Source organism: Cervus canadensis, chromosome 18 (assembly GCF_019320065.1).
Source record: "Cervus canadensis isolate Bull #8, Minnesota chromosome 18, ASM1932006v1, whole genome shotgun sequence".
Lineage (NCBI taxonomy): Eukaryota > Metazoa > Chordata > Mammalia > Artiodactyla > Cervidae > Cervus > Cervus canadensis.
In genome coordinates this window covers 50,903,898-50,919,009 of record NC_057403.1, presented here as the reverse complement: position 1 = coordinate 50,919,009, position 15,112 = coordinate 50,903,898, and the positions used below count along the sequence as shown (strand labels likewise).

The window sequence follows — 15,112 nt, the reverse complement described above, 5'->3', positions numbered from 1 at the left end:
GCTGGCCCCCAGCTGCTCCTGGGGTGGGGGGCCATGGGAGGGGCTGTGGATGCTGGTTGTGAGGGGGAGGTGGACGCCAGAAGCCCATTTCAGCCAAGAGTAGGGCCTGAGGGAAGAGTCAGAGAGGAAGCCAAGTTCCACACACACCTTTATCTTCCCCACTTAGAGGGGGGCCAGGGCCCCTGAAAACAAGCCGGCTCCCCACCACCCTCCTGAGACCCTTCCACCAGCACTGGTGGGTGGCAGTGTCTGCAGCCTGGTCACCCCTCCTGGACCAGCTGTGTCCCTGCCCCAGGGAGGGAGGCTGGCAGCAGGGGCAGGAGGTCTTGGTGTGCGCAGCCCCGAAGGAGCGGGGAGCGGCGCAGGCGGTCAGCGTCCTGCAGTGAGTGGGGCAGCGCGCGGCCACAGCTCTCTGGCAGCAGCAGGATGCACAGAAGGGCAAGGAGAGCGAAAGATGCGAAGACCACGTGTTGCAGGAAGAAGCCATGCCGGCCGTGCATTTTGGTGAGCGGGGTGGCTGACTGGCCCAGGAACCCAGCTCCCAGCACCAGGCCCAGCCCGGCCCCCCTGCAAGAGAGGGCGGTAGAACATGGCTCCCACAGGGCAGGCACCCAGTGCTCCTGGGGTGGGTACCCTTAGTGGGGGCCAAGGTGTGGGGCCCCAGGAAAACAGCTGAAAAGTCTGAGGGAAAGCTGCCCTGGAACCAAAGTTGTCCTTTCCTTTAGAAAATCCAAAGCCAATTTTCCTCTGGAATCCCACCCTCTCTGGGGGCTTTCACTTCTGACCACCCCATCCTCCACTCCTGAGCTGATGGGGCCAACCGCTCTGGGACCAGTGTCCCCCTCACCACCCAGGAAGAGACAGGTGAACTCCCGTCCTGATGGCACAGAGCTGGGGAGTGTAGGGAGCATTTTGGGGTGTATTGGCAGGGCCTGCTCACCTGATCACCGTGGGGAAGACCTCAGCTGAAAAGAGACTGCTGAGGGCAGACACGGCCTGGGAGGCCAAGAGCCCCAGGACAGAGAGGAACAGCACCGTCCAGCTGGGCAGGTCTGGGGAGGAGAAGAGTCTCCCACACTGCCCACGCGCCCACACTGCCCACGCACCCTCCCTCCTCTCACCATGTCTCAGGGCTCTGGGCCTCGCCAGCCTTCCCTCTCTGCTCCTACACTTGGGAGTTGGGGGTTCATAGGCTGCCCTCATTCAAAAGTGTTAGTCGATTAACTGTTTCCGACTCTGCAACCTTGTGAACCATAACCCACCAGGCTCTTCTGTCCATGGGATTCTCCAGGCAAGAATACTGGAGGGGGTAGGTGGGTTCCCTTCTCCCAACCTAGGGATCGAACCAGGTCCCCTGCATTGCAGGCAGATTCTTTACCATCTGAGCCACCAGGGAAGCCCTCGTCCAATCCAAACCCTTACATTTAACCCCTTCTACTGAATCATTTTGGGCCTCAGTTTCTCCGGGTGCACAGTGGGGAGATGATGGATGGGGTGAACAGCAACATTATCCTGCCTCCCCAGCTCTGGGAGGGGGCTCATCTCAGAACTCCCCCCACACACATTGGGCAAACCCCAGCCAAACACGACAGCCCTGCCAGCCTACAGGACCCCACACTCACACTGGGCCCCTGCAAGGAGCAGCAGGGATGCCAGGCCCAGGATCAAGGTGCTCAGTAGCAGGACTGAGCGGCGCCCCCAGAGATCCGCTGTCAGGAGCAGGAAGACGGTGGCTGCTGCCTCCAGGCCAGCCTCCAGGAAGTAAGGCCAATAGAAGCTGGGATCACTTGGGACCAGGCTGTGCAGGAAGCTGGCTCTGATGCCCCCACTGATGAGCCTGGGAGGGATGCAAAGTTACAAGCCCAGCCAGAGGCGGGACTCTCACCCAGGGGGAAGATGAAGACCCCTCCCTCCCTCCCTTAGCCTGCCCACAACCCCCCTCCTCACGAACTGAAGCCCAGGATGAGTGCATTCTTCCAGGTGACGTGTGTGTGCCGGAGTTCCAGGACCGAGTGGTGCCGGGGCTGGGGGCATCCCGCGCACAGCACGTCCAGCTCTGTGGCCCAGGGGACACAGTGGGGCACCAGTGAAGGGATGATGCTTCTCCTCCTTCCTCTAGCACCCAAGTCTCTTTTCTCCCTAGCTGGTCAATTACCCATAGCCAGGGAGCTTTCCTCCTCCCTGCTGTCCTCGGGGTCCACACCGCTGGCTTTGGCAAAGTGCCACAAGATCCTCCTGGCTCGGGCCGGCTGCCCTGTGGCCAACAGCCAGCAGGGAGACTCGGGGAACACAGCTGGAAACCTGCGGGGGTTGAGTGAGGATGCTGCAGGACCTCCCCATAGGGCAGGACCCAGTGGGGATACACAAAGCATGACTTTCTGTGTCCCTGTCCTGTGCCCACCTGTGTGGTGTTGAACAGTCAGAGGGAAGCGACACACATGGTCTCTGCAGTGGACATGACCCCAGCTCACTTACCCCCAAAAGAGCAGCAGCAGTCCCGTTGTCAGGGCGCTCAGTCCTTGCAAGAGGTGCCAGTCCTGGGCGAGCAAGGCCAGGCCAGGCAGCAGCAGTGTGCCCACCACTGAGAAGAGGCCAGCCCCCATGGAGAATGCCAGGCGGTTTGGGGGGTCACACAGCTCCAGGCCTGGGCAGACACGGATAGCCTGAGGCCCAGGCCTCTCAGGAGGACTGCCTTGTCCAGGGAGGTGAGGGCCAGTGGCTGACCTGACCAGGACCTGGACGTCTGAGGCCAACATGCAGCCCGCTCTGTCACCCGGGCCTGCCCATGAAAAGCAGAGCCCACAGAGTGAACAGTGTCTCTCCTGCCTTCTGGAGAAGGGCCCTCAACTGGAGTGCTAGAAAGGCACCCTCCAATGGGTCAGAGGCCTAGCCTGAGTGGGCGCCTCCCAGGGCCCCCCATGGTACTCACGAGCCACGTAGAGGGCAAGGGAGGCCCCTGCCAAGGCCCCGCCCCGAAGCAGCCGCAGAATCAGCAGGGTGGGAAAGCTGGCAACCAGGGCCTCACCGGCCCCCAGGCCCGTGGCCAGTACCAGGGAGCCCACAAACACAGCCCGGCGGCCAAACCTGGTGGGCAGCAGGGGACACACATTGATTCAATCAGGAGAACTCAGGGGAGGGTTGTCAGAGTGGGAGGGAAGGGGCAGCACCTCACCAGTCACAGCCCGGGCCCAGGAGGACACAGCCCAGCAACCAGCCCAGGAGGTGGTCCACCTGCTCCAGGGGTAACTTCCAGTCATCCTCACACACGAGGTTCCTCTGTAGGGGACACCAGTTACCCGTCAGCTAGCCAAGACCCTCCTCTCCCTCTCCCGCTGGAGTTCCCTGAATGTCAGGGTGGAAAGGACCATAGAGGTGTTGCCCCAATGCCTCCCTGGGCGGGGCTGCTCCCACTTTCTCCAGCCATCACCCTCCCCCAGGCTGGCCCCAAGGCCTCTCCCGAACCTCCCCTGCCCTCCACACTTCAAGAGCCACTTCCAGAACAGGTTGTGGGGCCTTGCTCACTGTTTTTTCCCGGCCAAGGGCCCTTGACCTCAGCTTTGCAGCCCCCTGCCTACCCTGTTCCTTCTCCCTAAGCCTAACATTATTTTGGGTCACACTACATCAGAGATTTTGTTTTAAAATCTGGCTGCTAAAAAAAATAAAATCTGACTGCTTGTGAAAGCTGGTAGACATGAATCCGTCACCACAACAAACAGGTGGGCAGGAAGAAGAGGCACAGCTGGTTCAAGGCCCCAGAAGAGCCTGAGCAGAGATGTGGCAACCCTGTCCCAGTTTCCAGTTAGGGCCCCTTCCTCCCAGGGGTAGGGTGTGGCTGCCGCACACAGGCTGCCAAGAGGGAGGCAGGGGTGCGTAGGCCCTAGTTGGGAGGGGGATAGGGGGTGGGAGTTGGGGGTGTGAGAGTGGGGGGGTGGGAGGTTCCAGTTACCCCCTCCCAGAGTCCTGGGATGTCTCCATGGCACCCCTACCTCTAGGCCAGCCTGCACACACCTCACAGTGGAGAGACCTGCTGTTCAAAACGAACTGACCAAATCACTCCTTGGACTCAAAGTATTGGGAATCCAGTCTGGACACCTGCACAGGCTGCTCGATTGTTCATGGCAATGCTGACCTCTGTGAACTCACCTGCTCAGCTTCAGTTTACCGCCTCCGCCTCCCCAGACTGCTTGCCTACCTGGGCAGCCCCCAGCCTCAGACTCTGCCTTTAGGCCTGGCACCCTGCCTACTGGGACATCTGCTACACCATCAGACAGGAGGGGGCTGACCCCCCAATCAAAAGCCCCAGGATGACAGCCCCCGTCGACCGAGGGCAGAAGAGCGAGGAGGACCCGAGGAGGGTACAGAGGGCAGGGGGATGGAGGGTGGGGGAGACAGAGCAGGGAAGCAGAGGACGAGGGACAGAGGGGCAAGTAAAGAAGACCTGGGTGACCGGACTGCGCAGCAGGTCGGCGGCGGGCTGCGCGTAGTACCAGCCGCGTGAGCAGGGCCGAGAGTCGTAGGAGCCAGCGCGCGGCACGGACTCCGGGTAGCTTAGCGGCAGGCAGGTGCTCGGGGCGCGCGCGGGGTCTGAGCCGCAGTGGTGCGCCGGCAGCGCGGTGAGCAGGAGCTCCGAGCCCAGCGCCAACGCCAGCGCCACGCACGGTAGCCACGAAGCGGCGGCCAGGAGGCACCGGGCCCGGCCGAAGCCGCCGGCTAAGCGCAGCACCCGCACCTCGGGCTCCATCCGACGCCTCTGCGCCCTGGTGGCGGGTGGCGGCGGGGCTTGAAAGGGACAGTGTGTGAGGGGCGGGGCCTTATAGGGGCGGTGTCGGCGGGGCGGAGTGTGAGAGGCACTGTGTCTGCAGGGCAGGGGCCGATAGGGGCGTTGTCTGCGCTCTAGCTGTTAGTGGGGCGGGACCTGGGCGGGGCACGGAGAGAGGTGGGGCGGGGCCTTGGAAGGCAAACACAGTCTCTGGGCGGGGCCTGTGAGGAAAGCCCGGGTGAAGGGCGGGGCGGGTGGGGGTGTGGCCTGGAGCTGACGGAGGGCGGGGCCCTCGAGGACCTGGCAGGTGAGGGGCCTGGGCCCGTGGTCACGGGGGCGTGGTTAGCGAGACGTCCTGGCGCGGAGCGTGGTTTGGGGCGTGGCCAGAGGGGCGCTCACGTGCGCGCGAGGTCGGAGCGGCGTGAGGCAGCGGGCGACTCGCGAGGCGGCTTCTCCGTCGTGCCCGCGGACCTGGCCGGACGCTCCCTCAGGAGGCTCCGAGCCTGGGCGACGTGCGGCGGTCGCGGGCCGGATACTTCCTGGACCCTATGCCGGCCTGAGACCGGGCCTGCGGAGCGCGGGCCACCACTGCTCCCAGGCGGCCGGCCGCGGCGCTGCAGCGTGCGAGCGAGCGGCTCCGGCGGTCCAGCGCGGACCGTCCAGCTCCTGTGGCTTGCTCTGACCTTCCTGCGTGGCCACCAGGCTGCGGCCCGGGGGAAGCGTGGTGTCCGGAAGGGAGGGACCCCGCTCGGTGCTGCGCGCCCTCAGAAGTTTGAGGCTTATTGAAGGGATAAGCGCAAGGAGCTCATTCGTCCGGGGCTGGGCCTCCCTTGAGCTGGGCTCGGATTCGCTGCGCTTCGGCTTCTTCCGTCTCGGGAACAAGGTAAGTCGAGTTTGTTTTTCATTTTCCTTCTTCATAGGAAGGAAACTTAAAATAGGTCCTATAGATTACACTTAAATTTTGGTTTTTTCTCCTAAGGAGAAATTCACATCACATAAAACTAACGATGTTTGGTACCGCCACCTTTCTCACGGCAGAAGAAAACCTGGTACCAATTAAGTAAAGGCAGAGTAATCACCGCTATCCCCCCGCCCCCAGCCACCTGGCGACCGCCCGCCAGCCCGCGCGTGGCCTTTGGGGGTCTGGCTGCTTTCACTTAGAATAATGTTTTCCAGATTCACCCACAGTGTCGCAGGTATCAGGACTTCATTCCCTTTTATGGCTGCATAATATTCCATTATGTAGATTCGTCACATTGTGAATGTCCATTCATCCTTTGGTGGACATTTAGGTTGATTACACTATTTGTTGTGACTAGTATTTTCGTGAACATTTGTGTACAAGTGTTTGAGTCCCTATTTTCACTTCTTTCGGGTATATACCTTGGAGTGGAATGGCTGGGTCCTGTGGTGAGTCTGTGTTTAATTTTTTGAGGAACCACCAGGCCATTTTCCACAGTGGTTGGGTATTTTGCATTCCCACCTGAGATATATGAGGGTTCCAAGTTCTCCATCTCCTTGCCAGCACCTGTTTTCTCTTTAAAAAAAGAAAAAAAAAATCTATCTACATCCTGGTTGATGTGAAATATTTCAGTGCGGTGTGTGTTTTTATTTTTTGTTTTGGCCCTACTGCAAAGCTTGTGGGGGTCCAGTTTCCCCAACCAGCGATCAACCTTGGGCCCTGGCAGTGAAAGCTCAGAGGTTTGTTTTTTTTTTTTTTAGTTTATTTCTTTATTTTTATTTATATTTGGCTACGCTGGGTCTCTGTTGCTGCAGGCGGGCTTTCTCTAGCTGCGGCAAGTGGGGTTACTCTAGTTCCGGTGCGCGGGCTTCTCATTTCGGTGGCTTCTTAGTTGTGCAGCATGGGCTCAAGGGCGCAGGCTCAGTAGTTGTGGTGCGGGGCTTGGTTGCCCTGCCGCGTGTGGAATCTTCTTGGGCCAGGGATCGAACTGGTTTCCCTGGCATTGGTAGGCAGATTCTTAACTACTGGACCACCAGGGAAGTCCCTGTTTTTGTTTCTAAATATTTATTTATTTGGCTGCCCCCCCGGCTTAGTTGTGGCATGTGGGATCTGGTTTCCTGACCAGGATGGAACCCGGGCCCTCTCTGTTGGGAGCCCAAAGTCTTAGCCACTGAACCACCAGGGAAGTCCCTCAGGGAGGTTTTGATTTCCATTTTCCTAATGGCTAGTGATGTTGAGCAGATTTTCATATGCTTGTTGGATGTTTTGTCTTTGGAGAAGTCACTGCTGAGATGTTTTGCCCGTTTTTTCCTTGGGGTGCCTGTCTTTTTGTTGTTGAGTTGTATGAGTTCTTTATCTGTTATTCTGAATCCTGGCATCATTAGATATATGATGTGCAAATATTTTCTCCTATTCTGTAGGTTGTCTTTTCACTTTCTTGATTGTGTCTTTTGATGTACATATGTTTTTAATGCTGATGAACTTCAATTAATTTTTCCTTTATGCTCATGCTTGTAGTGTCATGTAAGAAACCATGACCAAATTCAAGACCATGAAGACTTACAACTTCTAACTGTTTTATAGTTTCCACTCTTGATTTAGGGCTTTAATCTAAATTAATTTAATTTTATATATGTGATAAGGGTCCAGCTTCATTGTTTTGCATGTGAATATCCAGACTTCCAAGCATCATTTGTTAAAAGATGTATTTTTTTCCCATTGCATCATGTTGGCACCCTTAATTAAACCAGTCATGTGGTTAATATATGGACTCTGAATTTTGTTCCATTGATCTATGTCTGACCTCATGTCAGAAACATAACGTCTTGTAAACTGGAGCTTTGTGCTACAATTTTGAAATAGAGAAGTGTGGGCCCACCAATGCTATTTTTTTAAAGATGATTTTGACTATTTGACTATTTTTCACTAGCAACTCCATGTGAATTTTAAAATCACATTTTCTGTTTCTGCAAAAAAAAAAATGTTGGGGAAACTGTAGAATGCTTGAGGAATATTGCCCTCTTAACCATATTAAGTTTCACAAGATGTCTTTTCATTAATTTAAATTGTCTTTAGTTTCTTTCAGAAGGGTTTTATGGTTTGGGTATATAAATCTTGGACATGATTAAATTTATTCCTAATTTTTTAATTATTTTTATGCTATTATAAATGAGAGGTTATCTAATAAATTTCCTTTTTAGATTGCTTACTGCTTGTGTATAGGCTTCCCAGGTGGCGCTAGTGGTAAAGAATCCACTTGCCAGTGCAGGAGATGCAAAAGACATGGGTTGGGACGATCCCCTGGAGAAAGGAATGGCAACCCACTGCAGTATTCTTGCCTGGAGAATTCCATGGACAGAGAGGAGCCTGGCGGGCTACAGTCCATGGGGTCGCAGAGAGTCAGATACGACCAAGCACAAAGCACAGCAAGCGTGTAGAAGTACAAGTCATTAAACAGACAGACTCATCTGGTGTCCAGCGATCTGGCTGAACTTCTTTATCAGGACTTTCTATTAATACATATGACACCAAGTCATCTGCCTATAGAGACAGTTCTACTTCTTATCTAATTTGGATGCCTTTTATTTCTTTCTCAGACTAGAACTTCTGTTATAGTGTTGAATGTGTGTGTGTGTTAGTCGTTCAGTTGTGTCTGACTCTTTGCGACCCCAGGGACTATAGCCTGCCAGGCCCCTCTGTCCCTGGAATTATCAAGGCAAGAATACTGGAGTGGGTTGCCATTCCCTTCTCCAGAGGATCTTCCTGGCCCAGGGATTGAACCCAGGTCTCCTGTATTACAGGCCGATTCTTTACTGTCTGAGCCACCAGGGAATAGAAGTGGTGAAAGCGGTCCTCCTTGTCTTGCACCAGATCTCAGAGGGAAAGTTTTCAGTCTCTCATCACTGATTATTGTATTAGCTTTGGGTATTTGGGATGTCAGCTTGGGGGCATGTTGAGGTACTCTCCTATTACTGGTTTGAAAAGTGTTTTATCATGAAATGATGCTGGATTTTATTGAATGTCTTTTCTGTATTAATTGAGATGATCATATGGTTTTTTCTTTCTTCTATTCATGTGATGTATTATGTTGATTGACTTTTTCGTGTGGAACCACCCTTCTATTTCTTGGATAAGTCCCATGTGATCATAGTGTATAATCATTCTAATGTTCTAGTGGATTCAACTTGCTAGTATTTTCTTTCATTTTTAAAAGAATTTTATTTATAGATGATTTACAGTATTGTGTTAGTTTCAGTGTCCAGCAAAGTGTTTCAGTTATACATATATCCATTCTTTTTCAGATTCTTTTCTCATAGAGGTTATCACAGAATATTGAGTAGAGTTCTCTCTGCTATACAGTAGGTCCTTGTTGATTATTATATATGGTATTTTGTGTATCTTAATCCCAAGACCCTGATTTATCCCCACCCCATGTCTCCCCTTTGGTAATCATAAATTTGTTTTTGATGTCTATAAGTCTGTTTCTGTTTGGTAAATACATTCATTTGTATAATTTTTAAAATTAAATTCCACATGTGAGTGATATTTGATAGTATTTTCTTGAGGATATTAGCATCTGTTTTCTTAGGCTCCTGGTTTGTAGTTTTTTGCTTTGGTGTCTTTGACTTTGGAATCAAGGTTGTGCTGTCCTCATAACTTAGGGCATGTCGAGTAACTTCAGTGATGTTCCTTCCTCTTCTACTTCTTGGAAGAGTGTGGTATGGATTGGGGTGAATTCCTTAATGTTTGGTAGAATTCACCTGTGAAGTCATCTGATTCTGGGCTTGCTTGCTTGCTTGGGCTGTTTTTGTTTCCTGACTTAGCCTCTTTATTTCTTATAGGTCTATTTAGATTTTTGTTTCCTCTTTAATCAGTTTGGGTAGTTTGTGTGTTTCTAGGTATTTGTCCTTTTCATCTAGGTTTTCTAATATGCTGGCATTGTTTATTGTATGACCTTTCCTTGTTTCTGCAAAATTCATAGTAACGCCACTTTGTTCACTCCTGTTTATAGTAATTTGAGTCTTTTTTCTTAGCTTATATAGAGAATTGTTCATTCTATTGAACTTTTCAAAGAACCAACTTGTTTTGCTGATTCTGTTGTTTATTTCATGTACCTCCACTTCAGTCTTTGTCCTTTCCCACTTCTAGTGGCTTTCGGTTTAGTTTTCCCCTCTTTTTCTTGTTCCTTAAAGTGTGCTTATTGATTTCATTGCTTTCTACGTAGCAGTCATTCACAGCAGTAAGAGCCCCTCAGTGTTCCTCTGCATTCACCACATCCTTTGTGTTTTTTCATTTTCTATATTCTCAAAGCATTTTTTAAAGTTTCCCTTGTGACTTCTTCTTTGACTCGTTGGTTACGTAAGTGTTCTTTAATTTCCACATGTTTGGGATTTTCCACTTTCCTTTCTATTATTGATTTCTAGCTTCATTCCACCATGGTCAGAGAAGATTATTTGTGTTGTTCCAGTCGTTTCAGATTTATTGGGTGTTGTCTTATGCCCAGTGAGTGACCTGTTGCTTTTGAGATTGCTCCATGTGCACATGAGAAGAGTGTGTGTTCTGCTTTAGGTGAAATGTTCTCTATATGCCTGTTAAATCTGACTAGTGTATACTGTTCAGGTCCTCTGTATCCTTACTGAATTTCTATCCATTATGAAAGTGAGGAATTGAAGTTTTCAACTATTGTTGAAGAACCATCTATTTCTGCCTTCAATTCTGTCAATGTTTAGTTCATGCATTTGGGGGCTCTGTTATTTGGTGTGTATATAATTGTTATATCTCCTTGATGGGTTGACTTTTTAAAAATCAATATATAATGTCATTCTTTGATTCTGGTAACAATTTTAGGTCATATTCTATTCTGTCTGATTTTAGTATAACCACCCCAGCTCTCTTTTGGATTTACTTCTGCATTAATTTGTTTTATGTATGTGTTGTGTTTTTGTTGATGTTGCTCAGTTCTTCTGTTACTGCCTGCTTTTGTATTTAGTTCATTTTTTTAAGCATACATCTTGATTCCATTCTCTTTTCCCGTATTTTTTTTAGTGATTTGTTCATGGTTACCTTGGGGATTACAGTTAATATCTTATGGCAACCTTAGTTAAACTTACTTGAATTATCATTTAAATGGAATTTAATAATACCATGTTTGTATTATTTGAATAATACCAGTTTGTTTCAGTAATGTATACTTTGTTCCTGTATGTCTCTGTCTCTCCTTTAGATTGTTATTTTAATAGATTACATCTTTTTTTACAGATTACATCTTTATATGTTTTAAATATTTATAATGATTATCTATTAAATAATACAGGGAAAAGTGGAGTTACAAGCCAAAGTACAGTAATAGTGGCTTTTTAAAATATTTTTTATCTTTAGCTTTTCTTCACTTAATATTCGTTGCTAATTTCTTGTCAGGACTTTATACCAGTAGTGTCCTTTTTTCTTTTTTTAATTTAATTTTATTTTTAATTGGAGGATAATTATTTTTCAATATTGTGATGGTTTCTGCCATACATCAACATGAATCAGCCACGTGTGCATGCTCAGAAGCTTCAGTTGTGTCCAGCTATGCTACCCCATGGACTGTAGCCCACCAGGCTCCTTTGTCCTTCACTGTCTCCTGGAGTTTGCTCAAATTCATGGCCGTTGAGTCAGTGATGATATTTAACCATCTCATCCTCTGGTGCACCCTTCTCCTTTTACCTTCAATCTTTCCCAGCATCAGAGTCTTTTCCAGAGTCGTCTCTTCGCATCAGGTAGCCAACGTATTGGAGCTTAACCTTTGGCATCAGTCCTTCCAATGAACATTCAGGGTCAATCCCTTTTAGGATTGACTGGTTTGATCTCCTTGCAGTCCAGGGACTCTTCAAGAGTCTTCTCCAGCACTACAATTCAAAAGCATCAGTTCTTTGGCACTCAGCCTTCTTTATGGTCCACCTGTCACATCTGTACATGACTACTGGAAAAACTATAGCTTTGACTATGAGGACCTTTGTCAGCAAAGTGGTGTCTCTGCTTTTTAATATGCTGTGTAGGTTTGTCATATTTTTTTTTCCAAGGAGCAGGCATCTTTTAGTTTCATGGCTGTAGTCCCTATTCGCTGTGATTTTGGAGCCCAAGAAAATAAAGTCTGTCACTATTCCCCATCTATTTGCCATGAACTAGCAAATAGATGGGCCTGGATGCCATGATCTTAGTTTTTTGAATGTTGAGGTTTAAGCCAGCTTTTTCACTCTCCTTTTTCACCCTCATCAAGAGTCTCTTTAGTTTGTCTTCACTTTCTGCCGTTAGAGCGGTATCATCTGCATATCTGAGGTTGTTGATATTTCTCCCAGCAACCTTAATTCCAACTTGTGATTCATCCACATTTCACGTGATGTACTTCATGTAAGTTAAGTAAACAGGGTGACAATATACAGCCTTAATGTACTCCTTTCCCAATATTGAACCAGTCCATTGTCCCATGTCTGGTTCTAACTGTTGCTTCTTGACCTGCATACAGCTTTCTCAGGAGACAAGTAAGGTGGTCTAGTATTCCCATCTCTTTAAGAATTCTCCACAGTTTGTTGTGATCCACACAATCAAAGGCTTTGGAATAGTCAGTGAAGCAGAAGTAGATTTTTTTTTAATTCTCTTGCTTTTTCTATGATTCAAGAGATGTTGGCAATTTGATCTCTGGTTCCTCTGCCTTTTCTGAATCCAACTTGAACATCTGGAAGTCCTCAGTTCACAAACTGTTGAAGCCTAGCTTGAAGAATTTTGAGCATTACCTCGCTAGCATGTGAGATGAGCACAATTGTGCAGTAGTTTGAACATTCTTTGGCATTGCCCTTCTTCGGATTGGAATGAAAACTGAACCTTTTCCATTCCTGTGGCCACTGCTGAATTTTTCAAATTTGCTGGCATACGGAATGCAGCACTTTAACAGCATCATCTTTTAGGATTTGAAATAGCCTCAGCTTTAATTCCATCACCTCCCTTAGCTTTGTTTGTAATAATGCTTCCTAAGGCCCACTTGACTTCACATTCTAGGTTGTCTGGCTCTAGGTGAGTGACCACACCATCGTGATTATCTGGGTCATTAAGACCTTTTTCGTATAGTTCTTCTGTGTATTCTTGCCACTTCTTCTTAATGTCTTCTGCTTCTGTTAGATCCTTGCTGTTTCTGTCTTTTATTTTGCCCATCTTTGCATGAAATGTTCCCTTGGTGTCTCTAATTTTCTTTAAAACATCTCTTTATCTTTTCCATTCTATTGTTTTCCTCTGTTTCTTTGCATTATTCACTTAAGGCTTTCTTATTTCTCCTTGCTATTCTCTGGAACTCTGCTTTCAGTTGGGTTTATCTTTCCCTTTCTTCTTTGCCTTTTGCTTCTCTTTTCTCATATTGTCACATAAAATGAGAAATGTTCAATAAAATGATGTATAGCATAACCACATTTATTAAGAATGATTCCAGTATCAAATGCCAAATTTCAACAATGTGAAAACTGCGATTATGTTTGCACCAACCCAATACAATTTGGGTTCATAAAAAAGAAAATTTGAATTTTTAAACTTTATTCTTTTGACACTGGAAACTAGATCTGTTAGCTCCATACCACAGTCTCTAGCTTTGTAAATGTGAATATGGTACAATTCTCAAATCTCTCCACTTTTGACCTGTTAATGTTGTTATATTTAAAGTTTGTTTCTTGTTGTTGTTGTCATTGTCTAGTCACCAAGTCGTGTCCGACTCTTTGTGACCTCATGGACTGAGCCCTCCAGCTCCTCTGTCCACGGGATTTTCCAGGCAAGAATACTAGAGTGGGTTGCCATTTTCTTCCTCTAAGGGATGTTCCCAGCCCAGGGACTGAACCCATGTCTCCTGCATTGGCACGTGGGTTCTTGACCACTGAGCCACCCAGGAAGCCCATGTGTTTCTTACAGGCAGCATACAGTTGGGTCTCTGCCTGTTGTAACGTTCAGGACAGTGACACCTTCACACTTGGTGTGACTGCTGCCCTGCTCTTTGTTCTCTGCTGGTCCCATCTCTTCTTTATTCTTCTGTTTCTGCTTTTGGATCTTTTTAATGATTTCATTTTATTTCTATTGTTTTATTAGTTGTAGCTTTTTGTTTTGTTATTCTGTTCTTTGCATTAGGGTTTTTAATATATGTGTAACTTAACAATCTGTCTTCAAGTGATGGGGTGCCATTTTGTACCCTGGAAGACCACGGTTCTTAGCCTTCCCCAATCAGTTGATCAGGGGCCAGATGAGAAATCGAGAGAAGGCTTTATTGGGGCCCCTACTGCAGCAGGAGGAGCGAGCAAGTAGCAGGTCCCCTTGCTCACTCCCCAGAAAGGGGTGAGCTGGTTTCTTACGTGGGGGGAGGGGAGAGGTATGTCCAGGGGTTGGGCCACAGGGTGGCTGGGGTGGTTTGCCCACCCCTTCGGTGGTGCTGCCATGCAGGGGCATGCTCAGTACCCTGCTCTTGCTCCCTGCTCTTCAGAAATGGCGTTGGATTTTCTGGTCTCTTTGTATCTTTTGTCCATAATTTGCCACACGGCACCTGCAGGCAGCCATTTTTAGTCCCTTATAGTTTCTTTGTATTTGTTGATCAGGGAGACATCTGTCCAGGGGCAAGCATTGCAGCACTGCCAGGAAGGGTCTCAGGTCCCAGGCTGCCTGGTTCCCCCAAGAAACTCTACACCCTTATTCCTAAGGGAATGTGGCCTAAGGTCTCTTCTAGACTTCCCCCTGCTTGACAGGGGCCACAGACCCCAGCCTGCCTTGGAGGTGTGAAGCTCCTCGCTGAGTGTTCTGGGAAGCTGGGGGTACTCACGCCACTCTCCCCTGGAATGGGCTGGATTCCTTGCGTCATTTTGAGCCTCACTCCAAACTGTTGGAGCCTAAAAGACACAAACTTAACCAGAAGGTTAAACAAACAAGGCCAGAAAAGGGAGAAAACAACAATATCCATTAAAGGGCCTAGAAAGAGGAAGAACCAGGGTAACTTTGAAAGGGCCTCCTTAAACTGTTGACCAGACAGGTTAGGCAGTACTATCCTTGCCAAAATTAGGAAGCCATTCTGCTTGGCTGTATATTTTTGTTAACCTCAGGGTTAAAGTTTAACATGTCTGTCTATTTTTAGAATGGAAGATCTGGACCTGTTGGTCACAGGTCTCCTTGTGGACCAAAAAGTCTTAGTCACAGATTCACAATAGTAGGGAAGACAACAAAACACTATAAATGAAATGCAGCATAAAACAGCATGGCTGAAAAGAGGTGGGTTATGAGAAAATGAAAGCCTCCTGCCAGAAAGATTTTTTTATATTTATTTATTTTTAATTGATTGCTTTACAATATTGGTTTAACTTCTCCTGTATATCAACATGAATTAGCCATAGGTG

The 15,112-nt window shown here is 48.6% G+C and overlaps 1 protein-coding gene across 1 annotated transcript; it reads right to left on the bottom strand.

Moving 5' to 3' along the window:
• Positions 1–131: 131 nt before the first annotated feature.
• SLC22A31 (solute carrier family 22 member 31) lies at positions 132–4,768 on the bottom strand. Its single transcript, XM_043437737.1, has 9 exons — positions 4,439–4,768; positions 3,173–3,276; positions 2,930–3,084; positions 2,476–2,644; positions 2,156–2,301; positions 1,948–2,056; positions 1,623–1,837; positions 941–1,052; positions 132–567 (listed from the first exon to the last, which is right to left on the bottom strand). Exons 1-9 carry the CDS (start codon positions 4,739–4,741, stop codon positions 261–263), a joined length of 1,620 nt encoding a protein of 539 aa, XP_043293672.1. The 5' UTR covers positions 4,742–4,768; the 3' UTR covers positions 132–260.
• Positions 4,769–15,112: the final 10,344 nt, after the last annotated feature.